This window comes from Strongylocentrotus purpuratus, unplaced genomic scaffold, assembly GCF_000002235.5.
Source record: "Strongylocentrotus purpuratus isolate Spur 01 unplaced genomic scaffold, Spur_5.0 spur5_scaffold_2, whole genome shotgun sequence".
In the NCBI taxonomy this organism is placed as follows: Eukaryota; Metazoa; Echinodermata; class Echinoidea; order Camarodonta; family Strongylocentrotidae; genus Strongylocentrotus; species Strongylocentrotus purpuratus.
In genome coordinates, this window is record NW_022145605.1 from 37,662,603 (window position 1) to 37,683,823 (window position 21,221).

The 21,221-nt window shown below is 37.8% G+C and overlaps 1 protein-coding gene across 1 annotated transcript; it reads left to right on the top strand.

The window, feature by feature from the left end:
- Window positions 1-801: 801 nt before the first annotated feature.
- Window positions 802-21,164, top strand: LOC576696 (hydroxyproline dehydrogenase). Its single transcript, XM_030992348.1, has 10 exons — window positions 802-1,325; window positions 5,911-6,098; window positions 11,575-11,710; window positions 13,386-13,487; window positions 14,005-14,079; window positions 15,586-15,732; window positions 16,192-16,321; window positions 17,193-17,343; window positions 17,614-17,702; window positions 18,422-21,164. The coding sequence occupies exons 1-10, from the start codon at window positions 972-974 to the stop codon at window positions 18,592-18,594; spliced, it is 1,545 nt and encodes a 514-aa protein (XP_030848208.1). The 5' UTR covers window positions 802-971; the 3' UTR covers window positions 18,595-21,164.
- The last annotated feature ends 57 nt before the right edge of the window (window positions 21,165-21,221 follow it).

A 21,221-nucleotide genomic window follows, 5' to 3' on the forward strand; every position in this document is an offset into this window, starting at 1 on the left:
GAGAAGCTGACCCCCCCCCCCCCACTCCGGGGTCGGAATGACCGCTTGCGTGTTACCAAAATGTCCGGTAAAGGGGTACTTTTCGTGCGACAAAGTCCGGCCCGAGAATTGTAAAAAAAAAAAGGGGTGTATTTGACTTTTCACCCAGAGATTTCTTTAAAAAGGGGGTGTTTTTCTTTTTTTTCTCTCGTCTCTTTGGACTCCTGAGAAATTATTCCGAATTTATGGGGGGGGGGGGGGGGTACATATTGAGCATTTTTCCGTATTTAGGGGGGTCTCCAAGGCAGGAAAAGCCCGCGAAAAGCCCGCGAAAGGGGGGGGGGGTTGGAAATGTTGGCAGTCCTCAGATAGGGGGTGCTTTAAAGGCCCACTGCACTACTTGTAGCTACTTGCGCCCTCTTTATAACAAAACATGCCTAATCGGTGACCATTGGTCCCCCATGATCCTCCTTTTTCTTATTTTAACTGAGAGCTGAGTTGATGAGATAACCATCTGTCCAGTGACCTTGCAGGGCAGTCTAATCCCTCCTGTAAACTATGGCAGATGAGCTTTAAAAAAGAGGGAACGAGCATACGCATGGGTGTCGATCCGTAACTGATACCTATTCATCAGGGGGGGGGGGGGGGTGATCTATTCATTCATCCCCCCCTGATGGAGAGGTATTAGGTAAGGATCGACACCCATGAGCATACGCGTACCCTAAATAACACTGAGTGGGGGGGGGGGGGGGGGGGGGGGAGCTGACTACCAGTTCGAGTAGCTGGTAGCAAATCATATTAGAAAATTGAATTCAGGCCTGAATACTGAGACAACTTTTCAAAACAACAACACGCTCAACCGCAGCTCACTAGCTACGTTAGTATATTTACATGTACAGGTAATAGTTGGCGAAGTTAAACCAAATATACGGATTACTGCGCTGTGAACGTTTGTTCCATGAATATTTCTAAATTGTACAAGAAGAACTGTCATGTTTCAGGCGAGGATGATTAGAGCTAGGGCAGTACGTCATGCACGAAGATTTTTTCATCACCAAAAAGACACTTTTGCATGTGAACGAAGATGTCGTCACGGTTGCCTTCCGGTTTCAACTCTAGCTCAGCGCCATAACAGCAGTGGCCGTACTGTGAATGCATTCGCAGAGGATGACCTACTTCACAAGAAAGGTCTACTGGTCCAGGGGGCTGATGGAAAGTCGCCTCCTGTAATCGACTTTAGCAAAGCAGAAATCATCTTCAAGCAGAAAGCAACCCTGGAGCTGGGAAGGAGCTTTGTGGTGCTTCAAATGTGTAGCTTCAACTTTTTGGTTGATAACAGTTTCAAGGTAAAGTCTAAACTCTAAAGACCTGCTGGTGTTGGAGAGGGGGTGGGGGGGGGGGGGGGGGGTGTCTGTATGTCTCATTGAGGCCAATTTAATTCAATTCAATTCAATTCAATTCAATATATCCTTGTATATGAAAAGATGTGAAAAGTGTTGTTTTTTCATCATCAGGCATGTAATGCTTGTTTAACATGTTAAGGGCATAAAAACTGAAAATCTGGAAAAAAGGGTATACACTATACAACTTTTAAGAATACTCACTCGGAGAGGACCTAAGCCATCGGTCCTCTGGTTGCTTACTAACTAACAAGCATTTATGCTTTCTTAGCAGTCAGATGAAAATATCCACCACTATTACTACTACTACTACATAGAAATGGCAGGAAATTTGAGCCATGGGTCTGAAACTAAACAGGATTTTAAACTCCCATGGAAATACATGATAAAACGAAAAAGCCAGTCTAGGAAGAACAAATTCTCTCATAGGGTGTAAAATACCATGCAAGATATATCCCTGAAAATGGGATGTCATGTGTGAGACAGGTTTCCCTGTATCAACACTACTCTAAACTTTGATCTCATTTAGGGAGCTTCTCTGGAAGCGAATGCTAAGGTTGTACAGTGCTCAACCTGACATCCAAATAGTAAAGCAACTGGTAATCATGCATCTACTGGTTTCCAACTGGAATCAGCTGGTATCAAATGGTCCAATACTCCACTCACTGTGCTGGAATGAAGTTATGAATTACCAGTTAATTAAGCCCATTGGGTGGTATTCTCGAAAGCGGCCTAAGTTAAACCTGGCCTAACTTAGTCTGTGGTTTAGTTAGGCCAGGCTTAACTTAGGCCGCTGACCCAAGTCATTTTCATTTCTCGAAAGGTGGCCTAACTGATCCATGGTTTAAACCTGGCCTAACTTAGTCCATGGATTATTCACCATAGTTACGGTTTCTGCACATGCTCAGTACCGAAGCTGCGACGTCACAATGCACTAAGACACTGGACTAAGACAATGGATGTGCGCAGTGTGGAGAGGATGAATCACCTCAACAACTTGAGCAATATGATGTCCAGGGGCGGCGGAGCGACTTCCAAAGCGGGGGGCAGCACCAACAAAAAGGGCACTTGCTGGAATTGTATCATTGTTAAAAGGGAAATTATCAGAGGTGAAAAGGGTCACATATCGCACCTGAAAAAGGGCATTGAACATATTTTAAAAGGGGCACTTATGAGAATGAAAAAGAGGCACTTATAATAAAGGAAATGTGCATTTGTTGAAAGAAAAGTGGCACCGATAATTTTGTTAATAGGGGCACCTCTCATATTTAAATAGGGCAATTATCAGAGGTGAAGGGGCACTTGTTGCAAAGGAAAATGGAAACTTGTCAAAGGAAAAGGGGCGCGTGTCAAAATTAAAGGGGCACTTATCAGAGCTGAAAAGAGGCATTTGAAAACAGGGGCACTGTACCCCCCAACTCTTTCTCCCTATCTCCATCTCTCTTTCTCTCTCTCTTTCTCTCACACACACTATCTCACATCATTGTTTATTTCTCTCACCATTAAATTGTTCTTTCTCATTTGGTTCCCTTTCTCTTTTACTCTATCTCTCTTTCTTGCTCGCTCTCTGTTCTCTCACTGTTCTATATCAAGACTTTTTCCATGTATAATTCAATTAACCCAACAGTATGCACACTTAAAATCAAAAGATATGAACGGAATATTGTATATAACATATCAACAATTATGTTCAGTTTATTTATTTTTCTTAAAACAGAAAAGATTGTAATTCATGATGAATACGATTATAAAATTGAAGGTCAAATATTAAAGCTCCAATAGCCTCATAATCTGCTACTTGAAACTAATAGAATTAAATGTTATGTATTTGTTACATTTTTTTCCCCATTTTTTAAAAACAAAGCATAGTCTACTTTTGAGCAGTGTTTCTTTTGCACTGAGGGAATCTGTTATATCATGACTTGCACTATATTATAAAACACATTATAAAACATGATTTCTTAAATGATTCAAAATCACAATTTATCCAGTGAAACAATGAACATCGGATGTACATAAAAACATCCTTATGAGTGATGGTTGCTTTGTGGTTCACACACACAACAAGGACATATCAGGCTTGTTATCAATGGTTGCTTGTTTGTTATCATCATGTTATGAGGATTATAATACAAAGGTTTTGATCCCCATGCAGTCACAGTTACAGCAGATGTAGTCTGGTTCATTGAAGAGGCTTAGTAGAACTTCATAGTCCTTGCAAGTACGTCTGTCGAATGAAAAGAGAAAAGAATGAAAGGAAGCACATTGAAACCTATTTCTGTTAAACATTAAAAAGGTCTTGCATGTACTTTGTGGTAAAAGTGGAGTGCATAATCAATTACTTGAAAGTATTGATGGAAAAATGTGAATGAACAAATGCCATCCTTGAAGTACCTGGGCATACAAACAACTAATTATTCGTACAGCCTACCTGTCAGAAATTCAGCAGCTCAGTAGTTCTCCTTCGTCTCTCTGAATTTGTCTCAGTTATCAGGGAATTTGCCTTCATTCAATTTACTGAAGAAAAACATCAGCCTGAAACAAAAATAAAAGGTCAAGAACAAACATACACTTTCTTGCATTGCTATCTCATAAATGTACTTGCATCAAGTTGTACTTGCCATGTCATGGCCTAAGAAAGCCCTAAGTAGTTAAAGTCTATAGCCAATTTAGTCCCTTTCCTAAAATCAAGCCTAGAGGTCTACATCTTACTTAGATAACCAGCCGACAGTTGGCCTAACCTAGACGTAAACGCAGCCTAGAATGGAGATTTTACAAGGCCATATTCGTTAGAGCCCAAATTTTACATTTTAGTTCAATCTAACATTAGACCAAAGATTGTCTTTGTTTAATGTTTATGTTATCTCCCAAAATGAGCTTCGTGAAAGGGGAAAAAGTAAAATGAAAATTTACTGCACTGTATTGTACTGCAGTCTGTAGGTTTTTAAGTCTTATATGGTCCAGCATTGTTAGTGGTAGGTTTAAATTTTCTAGGACCCAAATTTGAAAGTAGTTAATCAACTGTTGATTATTTGTGTCTTATTTTCAGATAGTTCCGCCCAAAAGTCTAGGCCAAGCTGTCACTGTCAGGAGTGACTGGTAGCCATGGCAATCGAGCTGAAAATGTTAGCTCGTGCCCATGTAAAATGAATACAATTTTGAGTGTAGATTGCACCTACATTCATCAGACAAAATAATTTTTAATCACTTCATAATGTACCTGTAGACACATCAGCAGATTCATAAAATCAGCAAATCTTTTCAATAAAAATTGTATAAACATGGTTTCAGGAAAATCTAATGAAAATTAAAGTTATTAAGTTTTTGAATTGAAACACAGAATTAACAACTATTAAACTAACATGACTGAGGTACATGTATCTTTCAAAGAGTGTAACAGCTTTTCTTTTACCATGCAATGGCACAATTCTAGTTTGTCATTTTTGTCTCGCCTGCGTAGCAAAAAAGCGAGACATAGGCGCCGCTTTTCCGGTGACGGCGGCGGCGACGACGACGGAGACGGTGGCAGCGGCATCAACATCAAAAACTTAACCTAAGGTTAAGTTTTTGAATTTTTGATATAATTTTGAAAGTATAAGTCCTAGTCAATGAAACTTGGACTATAGGGTTATCAAGTATCCCCAATCATGTGAGTAGAATTTCAGGTCACAAAGTCAAGGTCAAAGGTCATTTCAGGTCAACAGACTTGGACTATGTTGTGGCATCATCATCAAAAACTTAACCTAAGGTTAAGTTTTTGAATTTTTGATATAATTTTGAAAGTTTAAGTTCTTAGTCAATGAAACTTGGACTATAGGGTTATCAAGTATCCCCAATCATGTGAGTAGTATTTCAGGTCGCTAAGTTAAGGTCAAAGGTCATTTTAGGTCAACAAACTTAGACTTTGTTGTGGCATCAACATCAAGATTTTGAATTTTTTAGCATATTTTCAAAATTGATTGTTCAATTTCCATGAAACTTGTACCCAGGGGTTATCAAGTATCACAAATCATATGACACAAATTCCAGGTCACAAGGTCAAAGGTCAGTAGATTTGGATTATGTTTTCACAACTTAATATGAGAATTAATAATTTTTTTAATTAATTTGTTCATATATTTCATTCAAGTTATCGATCGTGGTACATTTAATAGTAAATAATTCTTCTGATGATTCTTAGGCAATATTCACTTCAAAATGTGATTATATTCAGAGGATTTCATTTTGGGGGGCTGCTAATGGGCCACCCTGCCTATATGCATAATGTTCCAACCTCAGTTTCTCATTATATCGAATTGCGTAATGCAGGCGAGACCGCCGAGAGCGTTTCCCTTGTTATACAGGGTTTTTATACAGCAACCAAATTCCTAATTCGTTACTGTCAATGTTTTACTATTTTAATAACTCCAACCAAAATATAATAATTATGTATAGTATTTCTTTGATATTTAATGTGTGTTGATGTTACTGTTTTTATTATGGAATTAAATAAATGCTGAATTGAATTGAATTTTGTTCTGCCCGGCCACAGCTGATGACCCTTGGCCTTCGGGTGATGGGTGAGACTCTCTTCACAGCCCTCATGAGGGCATCCTTTTACGGCCAATTTGCGGCAAGTCCGCAGTCGGTCCGGCAGGTAGCAAACAAGTTCAACGCTGCTGACATCGCACCTATGCTGGCCACAACTGCTGAAGAGAAAGTGGGAGATAGCCCAGATGCGTGAGTATATGGCTGTTTTGTTGTTGTTGGTATTAATTATTTTATTGATAACCCAAAACAGACAAAATATATATGAGTACCGAAGCTGTGACATCATAGAAATCTATTTTTGGAATTTCTCAATTTTTTTTCTTCATTTTCCGAAAGAGCATAAAAAATAATGTCCCAATGTTGAAAACCAATTGACTGGCTGAGATATGACCATCTGAATGAAGGAAATCTATTTATTCAGATGGTCATATCTCAGCCAATACTTAAAGTCACATAGAAGTCAGCTCTCATGGGGAATTCGACACCGTTCGGGTGTTTACCCAAATAACAGGTGTTGTCAATCACCAGGGTTAGCCTTGAGTTTTATGACCATTATACCTTATGTAATGCTTTGCTTTTCCTTCACCCGAATAATCTCCGAGCATGCTCCGAGAGACTAGGGGGTAATTCTTGACGGGCCAACGGGTTTGCTGTGTGCAGATTTGTACTCCCATTAATGGTATTTCCACCAAGTCTGGTGTCAGCGAATTATAGCTTTCTGCACATGGAACCTGACTACCCACTCCCTTTAACATATAAATTCAATTAGTTTTCAACATTTGGACATTATTTAGATGGTCTTTCGGAAAATGAAGAAAAAATTGAGAACTTCCCAAAATAGATTTTTGATGACGTCATATTTCACCACTCTATTGGTGTTGTAGTGAATTGCTGTTTGGTCTACACCCAGCCCGTCTTATCATTTTGTCTACTTATCATTTGGTCTAATATGGCCACTTTGGTTAATTCTCACTGCTTGATTGACCTCCCTACTAATAGTCACTTGGTTTAATTTCCATATGGTCTAATCTCCAATTAGACTACTACCCATTTGGTCTATTGTTCATTTAGTCCAATAACCAGTTAGTCTAATTTCCAGTTTGGCTAATGCACATTTTGTCTACCATCTATAGGGTCTAATAATCATTTGATGATGAATATCATTTACGAATGGCAAAATGGCAAAATATGGAACCCGAAACAGAGAGAGAGAGAGTGCTAGAGAAAAGATTTTTGTTGATTGGTTCTAGATCTATATAACTTCCTTTTGTGCTATTGAAATAAAAACAAAGTCAAACTAAACAACAAAATATAATGAAAACAGAAGAAAAAACAAACAAAATACCTTCAGATACAAAATATACAACAATTCCTGGATTCATTAACTTTTCTATCTGTCAAAAGTGATAATATTTTGGCTTATGTGATTTATCCCCCATTTGCTTTGAAATAACCAAGGTAATCAAGACCAAAAAAACAGCATGTTGGCAAAATTATTCTTTATTGGAGTCTCATACAAAGCAAAGGTCCCACAATTTCATGATAAGTACATGTACATGTAGCATACATTGTGTGAACACTAGCTGAGCCCCATAGACTGCACTTATGTGGAGGCCGCTACAACTGAAATTTCCTGCATAGTTGTCTGTTTTTCATTGTTTTCCTGCTGAAAGCAAACAAAAGGTCAAGGCCGGTACTGCATAATCATTAAAGTTTGTTGGGTATTTTACAGAATCACAAACTGATTGACGGTGTATAGAAGCAGGAAAGGAAGTCTGAAGGTAGTCTGCAGGCACAGACCCTAATTTGACACTTAATCAAAAAATCATTGTGCCTTGAGAGAAGTCTAGCCCAGCTACCTACTGGTTGTGTCAATCAGGAGCAGCTACAGTACATGGCCTATGGTAGTCTTATAGTGCAGACTCACTTTTACGACTGACCAGGGTTTGTGCTTGCAGACTAGTCTGAAGGCACATACTCTAGTTTCACACTTAATCACAGATCCATAAAGTCTTGAATAAAGGTCTATCAGTATGTCTCTCAGTTAAACAGTTAGTCAGTTTGATGAACTACATAGCCGTTAAGCAGTACTTAAAGTTGGTTGATCTGTCAAATTGTCAGTCAGTCAGTCAGGGTGGGGGGGGGGGGGGAGGGGGGGGGGGAGGGGGGGGGGGGTAAGAGCACATACATATATCTTTTCTTTTTTCTTTTTTGGTGGGGGGGGGGGGGGGAGATGAAGCGCCAATTTTACCTGACTTTCTTTTTAACTCTCACTTTCACCTATGCCAGATAACCCTAAGTTTTCTGTTGCTGCTTTCTATGTACATGTAGTTGATAATGCATGATAAATATAAATAGAGAGAGAGAGAGAGAGAGAGAGAGAACCACCATCATTATGCAACGGTTCAGGGTTTGTGTAATGAAACCATTTCTTAGCGTCTCAACCCTAACAAAATAGCGAAACTATATTTGAGGAAAAGCATTTAATATACTGAACTGAATAAAGAATAATAACTTTATATTGGCTCATACTAATACTGATACCAGCTAAAACAATGTGGTATCAGCAAAGTAAGATGGGGTATTCTTATAGAGGTATTCCAAACTGACAGTATGATAATCAACATTTTGTTCTGTATTCATATGTATATACGCATAATACAACTGATCTTTATAATTTCTTAAAGGTAAAGACCAGTTTTGAAAATTTGGGGCCAAATCTTGAGAAAATGTTTAGCGGCGAATCAGCCAGCCGGCGAATGAGCGGGGGGATTTTATTTTTGTATTTATTTATTTAAACATTTTTTTGTTTTGTTGGGGGGGGGGGGGCGCTTTTGTTTTAAAAAGGTAACATTTACGTTACTAGGCCTATCCCATTTTTTAAACAGGTTTACGGGGGCAAGGGGGGGGGGGCGGGCCTGTAGAATCGGCCCGTGGATCCGCGCCTGGGTCAATCTGTCGGTTAGTTTGTCAGAAAATAAGTCAACCTATCAGTAAATCACATACTAGGTCAAACTGTCGGTCGGTTTGTCAGTCTGTCTGACAGTTGGTTATTCAGTCATTCAGTCATTCATTCTGTCTGTTTTCTGCGGATCAGTCTATATTGATCAGTCAATTAATCTGTCATTCACACTTAGAGTAAGTTAAATGGTCAATCGGTCACCAATTCTGTCAGACTTTTATTATCTATTCAGTCAGATAGTCAGTTAATCAGTTATTTACTCATTCAACCAGACGTGCATTTATACATATATTCAGTTTAGATGATCAGGAAGTCTGCCCCCTAATAGAGAGTGATATATATAGTTTAATCGTTCAGTTAATCCATCCATCAATCAGTTCAGACTTTAGAAGATAAAGTTAGACAGTCAATAGTTTGATCACATACACAGTCATCAACACATTCTAAACTTGATGGTCTTCATTCTGCTAATAAAGTTAAAACGGTCCGACAATAATAAGTGAGTTATCAACAGGGCTCAAATTAATTTTTTGTCCACGGGGGCTCTTTTAGTGCCGACGGGGGCTCTTATTTTAATACAAATTTTTATTGAATTGGTACCCACAAAACTTTTAAATTCCTCGGTATTTCATCATTATTATTAATTTAAGTCGGCATTTTCCCTCTTAGAAATTTACTTGTTACATAGCTGTTATCGACTTTTCTCCCCATGATGACATTCTCTCCATTTCTTCCCGTTCTGCACATAATTTCCTCCTCATTATTCGGAGCAACCTTATTTAAATTCTTTCTTTACTTTTAGTCTTTACCATATCCTTCCAAAACACAGGGGCGGATCTAGCTTTTTGCTAAGGGTGGGGGGGGGGGGGTAACCCAAATACGATGTGGAGCATCGTCCACGAACCGCGTAGTGGCGAGGCGATTTTTGTTGTTGCTATTTAGAACCCCCGTAAGTGATGTTTTCTTGGCATCTACTAACATGCGGAGCATCGTCCACGAGCCGCAAAGCGGCGAGGCGATTTTTTGGTGCTATTTTGAACCCCCGTTAGAGATGTTTTTGCCTGGCATCTACTGACATGTACTAATACTGTGTAGGTCTGGACACAATGATAGCATTTTTCTATGCACATCACATTTTACTTGGTAGCCCAAGGGGGAGGGTGGGGGGGGGGGGGGGTAAACCCCCTAAACCGCTTAGATCTGCCCCTGCAACATCTTTGATCTTCTTCTTCTTCTTCTCAATATTGATTTACTGGTAGAGATAGGGCCATCTAAGTTCCATTTCATTGGTTCAAGGTTTGAAAATTGATACTCACTATTGTGTTAAAGGGGAAGTCCACCCTGAAATTAAGTTAGTTTTAATAGGAGTAGAAAAATGAGAGAAACAAGTCGGTGAAAGTTTGAGCAAATTCCGATTAAAAATAAGGAAGTTAGGATTTTTGAAGTTGTGATCAATCAAACACAAATTGGCAACTCTATGACGTATCATGCGAGCTCAACTTCCATTTGCTCAGTACTAAAAAAATCTAAAATTTTCATTTTCCCTCAAGAAAAATTTCAACCATACATGCACCCTAAATATAATAATTGCAAATATGTTTCTATACTCCCCCTGCAAGGAACAAATATATATTCCGTCATCAATAACGAAGAAAACATGATTTTATGGAATATTATGCACAAAGCAAATGAAGGAGAGCTCGTATAATAAGTCACAGAGTTGCCAATTTGTATTTGATTGATCACAACTTCAATAATTCATAACTTTCTTATTTTCATTCAGAATTTGCTCAAACTTTTACTCACCTGATTTTCTTATTATTCTGCCTCTATCGAAACAAACTTATTTTGGGGGTGGACTTTCCCTTTAAAGTTATACCAGAAAAAAACAAACTTTATTTTATAATTCCACGGGGGCGATTTTTACTTTTGCAATCGCCCCCGTGAGCAACCTGACGGGGGCGATTATGGAGCTCACGAGGGCGAATCGCCCATCGCCCCCGTGTATTTTGAGCGCTGGTTATCAATGTTTGAAATATAAGATCACTAAGTTTATATCAATGCAAATCTCAAATTGGTAATTTGATCATCAGTGGATGGTGATGTATAGTCATGACCAACTCTCTCCTTTGTCATACTTTGTACACAAATATAATTAATATATGTTTTTCTCCTAACTGCCTCCTCCCTTTGGGCACTACTCAGAATATATTATGGATAGCAATGGACTATGTGATCGACTGACAGGTTGACTTATTGTCTGATCGCCAACTGACCGACAGATTGACCTATGATGTGATTGACTGACAGATTGACAAAGTGTCTGACAAACGGATAGTTATTATAGGTCCTCTAAAAAGAAAAAGACCCTCATGAAACATATCGATTTTGGAAAATGACATTTTAGTAATTTTGTGTGTTGGAACATTAGGAAAGTTGTCCACCACTACTGCAGACTGAAAATACTGATTAAGCCAATTTGAAGAGCCCATATACGTATAGTGATTACAACTTTGAAAACAAAATCATAACTTTCTTGTTTTCAGATTTCATTTAAACTTTTGCCAGTCTGCTTCTCTGATTTTCCTGCTTGCTTTTAGAGAACTGAGTTGTCTGTAAAGGTTGGACTTTCCTTCAAACAATTATAGCATCATTAAATAATCTTGAAAGTCCTTAATTTATATGATTATCTCTTTCTTTCAGCATAAATGAGGAAAAGTATGAGAGGAACGTAGAAACTATGCTACTGTGCCTTGACATGCAAACTGAAGTGGCCCGGCCTAATCAGCCAATCCTTTCTCAACTCAGAATAACATCTTATATCAAGGCTGATCTTCTGGTGAGTCACAGCTTTAATCTTGACACTTCTCCTTCATGTACCTCGAAAGGGGAACACATTACTTCCGGTGTCGTGGACGAGTGGATATGTCACCGGACTGTGGATCACAAGGTCCGCGGTTCAAGTCCCACCATGGCACTAATGTCCTTTGGCAAGACATTGATCTACAATTGCCACACTCAACCCAGGTGATGTAAATGGGTACCTGACAGGAATTAATCCTTTGAAATGCTAGAGAGCCGTAATGGCAGCACAGCTAAAGCCAGGTAATAATCTCCAAGTTTGAAAGCACTTAGTGATTGTAATAAGCGCTATATATATAAACTGAGTATTATTATTATTATTAAATAAGATTAATTGATCGATCTGTAATTGAAAAACAAGTCAGATAAAATCTTGGAACCTGCAACTACTGTTTGCCGGGCAGCGACTCTAACACCAGGCCATCACTGGTCAATGGTACAGTCACGATGAACTAGAAACAAATACACAAGCTCTTCTGACTTATTAATATTCATTAGTCCGCCATAGAACAACAACTTTTATAAATGTAAGGCTTCTTAGGAGACATTTCAATTATTTAAACATATATTACTTCTATATATCACTTTACTTGATCTAAAATGATCAGTATAATCAACACTTTGTCTTCTTCTGCAACTACTTCTATCTGAGAATCAACTACATGTATATCAGAATGAGTTCACTATCTGCAAAAGGTGTGAATATGATATAATATACAGGCTAAAACAACTACTGCAGAATAACAGGAGAAAAGAATACAGTGTACAGCTCTAGAAAATTCGTTAGATTTAGCTTCTTGTATAGGGGTGTTAGCATGGAACTGTCAAAACAATTGTATTTCATTGTACTTCCTTAAAGGAATAACTTTGTTTCCTTCCTACCTTGATATCATCAGTAAACTTTCTAGCAGACTAGCGATATATATTTTCCTTGGCTGTTTGTTAAGTAGTAGGCCGTAGTAAAATGGGGTGAATGCAACAAATCGTGACAGTAATAAAAAAAAAATTGCAAGACCTATAAACTAATCTTGAATAGGGCAGAGAAAAAATGCAAAAATCCCACGGCACACTACGTTTCGGGCAAACGGGGCTATAGCTGCCATGGCCGCCGGGAACATAATATAAACCTATTATATCACAAAGGTTCATGGATTCTGTTCAGGTTTATTTGCATAGCATGTTTGCTAAAACGTATGTGTAGAACGATAGAAATCAAGATCAAGATTATGGGGTTAATTGATATATTATGTGTTGTAAATCAGGTACTTGTATGTGGAATGATTAAAGGTCATTTTCTTAAATAGCAAAGACTATAAAAGTTTGTAAACAAGTTCAATTTTGTTCACTAATGAGAAAAGGATGATATATTGTAATTCAATGAAAAAATATAAACTCCTCAAATAAAATTCTGCAATACAAATTTGAGCCTTGATATCTCTTGTTACTTGATTATCACATTTTCATTCATAACCCCCCCCCCCCCCCCCCCGGAACAACAGGTATTAAGATTTAAGTAAGGATCTACGCCACTGATCGTATGTAGCCTACATTTATACGGTATATAAGTATAAGGCCTATATAGACAGGTCTATATTTGGAACTGAAGATATGTTTAATGTGATGCCTAATTCTTTTGCATCCCAACTATATAGGCCAGACTCTCGGACATTCTTGCAACGATGGATAATAACTTCTTGACGGACAACCCTGTTTGTGTTGCCAATTTGATGAATGGACTGGATGGCGACTTAATGGTATGCCGTTGAATTTTAAGTCTTCTCTATGTTAAAGTTTTGTCAATTGGTATTTGATTTACTATTGAATATAGTCATTCAACTTATATGTGACACTGCAGTATTGATAATTACCCCCTCCACAGAAAAACAACAACAACAACAAACAATCAATTTAAATTATGATGTCATCAAACTGCGAAAGAAGCATACATGCCTATAGGTTTATCTCACTGTCATATACATTTTTGATGATAATGATGATAATGATAATAATAATAATAATGATAATAATAATAATAATAATAATAATAATAATAATAATAATAATAATAATAATAATAATGATATTAATAATAATAACAATAATGATGAAAGTTATGATAATAATCATAAAGTATTTTCATTGTGCGATATCACTGCAAATACAGTCCGTATGCACTTTTAACGGTTTTGGGAGAGGCGCATGGTTGTAGATTATGTGCTACAAGTATTCATGGGTTTCATATTAATTGTTTTATTTATTTTTTTGTTAAAGGATATTCCAGAGCTGACAGACATGGAGTTAACCCATCTCAAGCATGCTCTTAAGAGAATTGATACTGTTGTTCAGGTAAGCATACCCCCCCCCCCCACCCTTAAAAAAAAAAACCTCTTCCACTCCCTATAATACAATGATAATGCTCGCAAATTATTTTTCACCTCTTCCCAGAACTCAATCTTCTCTTTAAACGCTTCCGTGCAATTTGACCCACGCTTGTGCGACAAGTGATTTGCGTTAATTTCCTACTTTCAATACTACATGTACGTAGACCCAACAATATAACCTAACCCTAACTATTTTCCAGTACATTTCTTGATTTGATATTTGATTGACCCTGTTGCAAATTATGGTTTTTTGTGAGTATAATCTTGTTGTTTACATGTATGTCCCTTTTTGGCTGTTACGCGCAAGTCCAAGGTATGTCCTATATGTTATAAAAAAATATAATTATTATGTTTCAAATTCACAATAATGTTTTTCATCAGGTCAATATTATAATCTCCAGACATTTGAAGGGTGGAGTTCGCCTTCATTGCTACCGGGGCTAGACTCGATAAGCTTCGCTTTTCCTAGCCCCGTTTACATTATTTACTTTTTTAATGTTTTAAACGTTTGATGTTTGTTAACCGATGTCGATTTTCCTCATTCTTTATGTTTCATGTATCTATTTTTCATTTGCTAAATATGTGTCAAATCTGTGCAATGTATTTTCTTACCTTGTATATTTTTCTGATTTTTAATGTGGAAAATAAATGAAAATAAATGAAAAATATGTCACCAAGTAGTATTGACTGGTATGATGGATGTGTGAACATAGAATAGAAAATAATGATAACTAAAACTATATCATTTGATGTGTGATTCAAGCTGTAGTAGGGCTATATGCTTGATACAAACATCGTGCAGATATACTGAAATCTCTGTTGTGGTTATTAATTTGGAAACGTGTCGGACAAAACAGCTTGGTCTTGACTGTTTAGTCTACGTTCTGTATTTTAAATTTATTTGTACTTGACAAATTAAACCAAATTGAATCAATTAAAGGTAATACAAAGTTTTGGGAAAATTTGAAAATTGGGTGGATAGTGATTCTGTACAATTTTTATATATTTGGATGCCCCTGTGGATGTATTATAAGCACTAGAAAATTTAGCCCCTAAAACACTTCTGCTTTCGAGAAAAATTTAATATAAAAATTTACCGGTGCTCCCAGTAAATTTTTATTAAATTTCAAATAGCGCCTGCGGCAGTACAATGGTAGCTGCGACCAGGAAAATCTCAGAATATGTAGTTGTGATATATAATTTCCAACGGGAATTGCTAATAAAAAAAAGTCAAGAAACATTGTTTTATAGCTTATTATCTTAACCTTGAGAAGGAGCTATACAACATAAAGAGTTTATTATTCACAATTTCGTAACTTTAAACTCGATTTCAACGGTGACAAAGATCACTGAATATTGTAGGATTGCATATGCTTCCAATATGTTCATTTGAACCAAATTCATGACCCCATACCAAAACTTTGTATTACCTTTAAGCTTCAGTTTTTTGATTTTTTTTAATTGTTGGTAGAGAGCAATACAAAATGGGATCAAGACTCTAGTGGATGCTGAGTATGTGTCTGTCAATCAAGCGATGTCCCTCATCACACTTGCTATAATGAAGAAATACAACAGCAAGGAGCCTCTGGTATGGAACACATACCAGTGCTATCTGAAGGTAAGCTACTATGACGTTGTCACGCACTCAAAACATTGTAAATTGTTCTCAAAATATGTTGGAAATCACTGTTTCCCTATACAATTTAGCAGTTTTATATTTTCAACATAGCTTTTGTCTATGTTTGTTCTGCTTGATTATAGTACTTCATGTAAACAAAAAATTACAAAAGAAAATGTGATCAATGTAGCCACTGATTCCTACCCTGAAAAACTTTAAGCCCCACTGCACTACTTATAGCTATACTTGCGCCCTCTATATATCAAACAATGCCTAATCGGTGCCTGTTGGTCCCCCATGATCCTCTTTTTCTTAAGTTAATTGAGAGCTGATTTGATAAGATATATAACCACCTGTCAGTGACCTTACAAGGAGGTCTAATCCACCCCCCCCCCTGGCCAAACTAGTACAGATGCATGGGCTTTAATGTATTTGATACACTTTCTCTTTAAAATGTAGGATGCTCTGGTGAACTTGAAGAGGGGTGTAGCCGTGGCAGATGCGGAGGGGTTTCAGTTTGGAGTGAAGGTGGTGAGGGGGGCGTACATGGCACAGGAAAGGGAGACTGCTAGATTAGAAGGCCTGCCAGGTCAGTAGCAGGGAGGGATGGTTGGTAATAGGGATGATGGGAAATTTAGTGATGGTGGTAATTATCGGATGATGAAAAGGAGGAGGAGGAGGAGGAGGAGGAGGAGGAGGAGGGGGGGGGGGGGGGGGGGGGAGGGGGAGGGGGAGGGGGAGGGGGAGGAGGAGGAGGAGGAGGAGGAGGAGGAAGGATGAATATGTAGGATGCTCTGATAAACATGACATAGACGTTTAGTGGTGGTGGTAATGTTGGTGATACGATCATAGTGGTGATAAAGATAGTTGTGTAAATGAAGAAGGACAAGAAGAAAAAGAAGAGGACGAGGAGAAGGGGGAGAAGGAGGAGGAGGAGGAAAAATAGGAGGAGGGGGAGAAGGTGAACTTGAAGGTGGTGAGGGGTGCGTACATGGCACAGGAAAGTGATACTGCTAGGTTAGAAGGTGTGCCAGGTTAGTAGCAGGGAGGGTTGGTTGATAATAGGGATGATGGGAAATTTAGTTGTGGTGGTAATGATAAAGATGTTTATGTTAATGAAGAAGAAGAAGGACAAGAAAAGAAGAGGAGGAGGAAGAGAAGAAGGACAAGAAAAAGAAGAGGAGGATGAATATGCTTATGTCAATGAAAATGAAAAGGGTCTAGTGATAATGATTAAAACTTTGGTGTTGAAGTAATTTATAATAACAGTAATGGCAATGTGGAGGAAGAGGAGGAGGAGGAGAAAGAGGAGAAAGAGGAGAGGCAGGGGGGGGGGGGGGGGAGGGGAGGAGAGGGCGAGGGAAAGGGAGTGGATAGGAAAGGGAAGAGTATGTTTTAGAAATGATCGGTTGTACACTAATAAAGTCACAATTCATAATTTGTACATTACTGATCCCTAGACCCTGTGAATGATACCTATGAAGATACCAACAACATGTATGACACAGTGGTGGCACATCTTTTGGATCTTGTCCATCAGCGTAGCAGCAACAGCGTTAATTTGATCATCGCAACCCACAACATAGAGTCAGTGAGCAAGGCAATGAAAAGGTATGAACAATTTTTGGCAATATATAGGGAAAAGAAATGAGAGCTTTAAATCATTTGAAAAGATGAGGAGATAGATTTGAAGAACATTGATAGTTATGTGCATTGTGAAAAAGAGGGAGAGAAAGAGAGAAAGGGAGAGGACGGAGAGAGATAAAGGGAGATAATTGCATGCCACCTATATTCTATTAAAAACCTTTATTCTTGATACTTAAGATAACTCTTAAAATAACCATTTCAAAACCATTATTCAATTCTCTCCAACCATTTTAGGATGTGGGAACTGGGCTTGCCACCAAGAGAGGGCAGTGTTGTCTTCGGTCAGCTGATGGGAATGTGCGACCATGTTTCGTATGGGCTAGGTAAGCTAATTACAATTTCATTTAACTATGAGTCATCTTCTCAATTAGATAAATCAAACTTTCTGCCTTTGAAGTATATCAGATATCTGCATCGATTCAAGGCCCTGTATTCTAAAGAGTTGCGATTGATCCAAATCAATCACAAGTCCTCCATCCATCGCAAGTTTGCAGTCCTCCGTCTCTTATGTACATAAAAGCGATGATCGAATGATATCAATCATAAACAAGTCGCGATTAAGATCAACTCTTTATAAGAGGGAGCCCTGGATATAAAGGGTATTACAGGGATTTGCGTGGTGAAAAATTATCTGTCAATACCTGAAGTGGCTTTTATTGCAATGGACCAGTTCACGGTTAGCACATGGCTCCAATGACCCCGAATATCCACAGTTCTTCAAAACATGAATAGGTCCTACTTTGTTCATTTTGAAATGATCACTCCTACAGCGATGGAAGTGCTACATAAATGGCCTTTGTTTCCCCTTTTCAAAGAATACTTCCACCAGTGTATCATGGAGTACACTGCTTGTGCATGAATGAATAATGATAACATAACTTTCATGAGCACGTATCCAGTATTTTGTCTCTGTGTATTTCACAATTTGTTCTGCAATTACCTGCTCATGCTCAGACTGCAACCGTGAACTAGCTTATTGCGCACAAGACTTATGAAAAAGAATGCGAGTAACAGTATGCCTCGATCCGTCTCCCTTTTTCAGGACAAGCTGGATATCTGACGTACAAGTCCATTCCATTTGGCTGCATGGAGGATGTGCTAGCCAACATGTCAAGACGCGCCCAGGAGAACAAGACTGTCTTCCATCGCTTGAAGCAGGAGAAGAAGATGCTGAGACAGGAGATAAGCCGTCGAACTCTCTCCATCAGTCAATAAGGGGGTAACCAGATTCTTTCTCATAAGCCTGTACTGGTGCAGAGCCATCTATACACAGAGTTTGGCCAACCCGGTTCAAGTTGGACACAATATGGCGACTACTGCTTTGTTGGGCAAGCACAGAACATAAGAATATACATAAGAATATACGCCATATACGCCATGTTGTGACCCAGTGAAACCAAGTTGGCCAAACTCTGTGTATAGATGGCTCTGCTAGTAGATCTCCTCTAGTGCCATCTTGAGTCAGCTTCAGCACCATGCATGTCCCGTAACTGGCCTCTTGGTTCTTGCATCTAGTATTGGGTATTAGGTATTGGGTTATGCACTATTAGCAAATTAACCATGAGATGGCACTGTGCATTAACCCTAAAAAGACTGGGGAGCTGATTAAGCCCCCTCCCCCCTCCTCTATTTTGGCGATTCCTTCCTAATGCTAAAATATTTTACAGTGCCAGTTCATGACTTTTATCCTTATAGTCTTGTGCATCTTTTGATATCAAATTCACGCCCCCTGGTCGACAGTCCGGGTGTTATGTAACATTTTGCAATCATGTGTCACTGAAATTTTTTTTTTTTTTTTAAATTCTCATAACATACAGAGTTTTTAGATGCACCTTTAATGTTACAGTTTTATTCCCATTTGTGCACATGTACTGTTCGTATTCCCATTTGGCATGGTGAATAAAACTTAGTGCATTCTCATTTGCATAAAACAATACAATGTATAAAGAATAATACAAAGAAAAACAAAGAAAAAGGTAAAACTGAATTAATTTTCATGATTAAGACAAATAAACTCGCACTGTTGCTGAAGGAAGTAAAATGTCTTTCATGATTTCACATAAAATCATCACCAAAGCATGTGTTCATGATATAATATGACATCATAATTATTCATTATACTCTTTTAAAAATCTTTTTTTGTGTAAATATAATCTTAGCATGTTTATTGTACCGTGAACAGTTTTGTTTCTTAAGAATCACTATATATTAAGAAAAATACAAAATACAATTTGTGCATAATTAAATAGATCTAATTAGCATATTCAATAATATAAAAAATATTTTAACTATGCAATATTGTAGATCTCATGGACTTCTATCACCATTTGAAATTTGGAATCGATCAGAGTTTCGGTGGCCAAGATCTTTAGCCCCCCCCCCCGCCCACAGTTTTTTTAAAGGTTCAAAATAGCCTGAGCCAATATTCATCACTTCAGTATCGCTTTATAAACTGCCATAGCAAAATGACATAAACATAATTGCCTCACATTTTGTGTACTTTATAATACACAGGTAAGTGAGGACAATAAGAGGCCTTTGTAATGCTAATCCTTTTCTGTTCATGGCCACTTGCCACTCATCTGCACGTCAGGTTTAGTATTCTATAGAGTACATATGTGAGAGGTATTTAATGACAAGTTGGGGGAAATTCTTTGTGCTTTCAATGTTTTGACACTTTCTTCTATGTGTAGTTTATACTGCAGCACAGGAACAGCAACAATCCCTTTCTTACAAGTGATGTTTGAAGAAAACAAATTCAGGGAAAGCTACTAAATTTGTTTTGTATTTTCATGATATTCTGTAAATATTCTTAATCTTTGAGATCTATTTTGTCCTATCTTCTGCATTATGATAGTCATTATAGTGGATACCATCATTATATTCATCATTGTTATCGTCATCTTCATTACCATCATCACCAATTCACTTTTGTCATTATCATCATCATCATCAACATCAACCCATCATCATTGTCATCAATAATGTCATCATTACTACCGGCATCAACTTCATTACCGTTATCAGCATCATAATTGCCATCATCATCATCATCATGCCACCAACATCATCATCATCATTGCCACCACTATCTTCATCACCACCATTACTGCATAAATATGTAACAGTCAATAACATATACATTTTATTTTCGTAAAATATAAAGCCAAGAGGAGCTGTACTTTGCCTCAATCATGCAATGGCAATTAATAAATATGGTATTTTATGATGATGTGATTCCAGGTCTATTGCTTAATTATACTGTGATAACTTTTTGCAGTGCCTTTACCATTAGTGTGATGGCATACTGTATAACAGCTGTGGGGGAGTCTCTGTTTGATGGCATACTGTATAACAGCTGTGGGGGAGTCTCTGTTTATGAACATAGTATTTTAAACATCATGGCATCTTGTCATTTGTATATACATGTATTACAGGTGTATGTTATTTTAGAATGCAGAGATGAACACACTATCAAGACTGGTATGATTTGACAGGTTTTCCACAGGTATATTGGCTTAAAGGGCCACTCTAACCAAAACGGGCTAAAAATGAAAAAAAGACATGTACAATAATTTTTGACGGAGATTCCGAACATGACAAGATTTAGTCTTAGAATCATCAATAATTCTGGAATCTAGCTTTAAAAATGACGACTAAAAAAGAATGCTCAGAAAAAAGCCCAGTTTCGGTGATGACGCATTTGACGTCACTGCAGGCGCCTCTCCGGTGAAAAGGCAGATGAATTAGGCATTAAAATGTCTTTAAAAAGGCAAACTATGAGATAAGTTGAAGAAAAAAAAAGGCTTTTATCCAAAAAATAATATACACTTGATAATCCC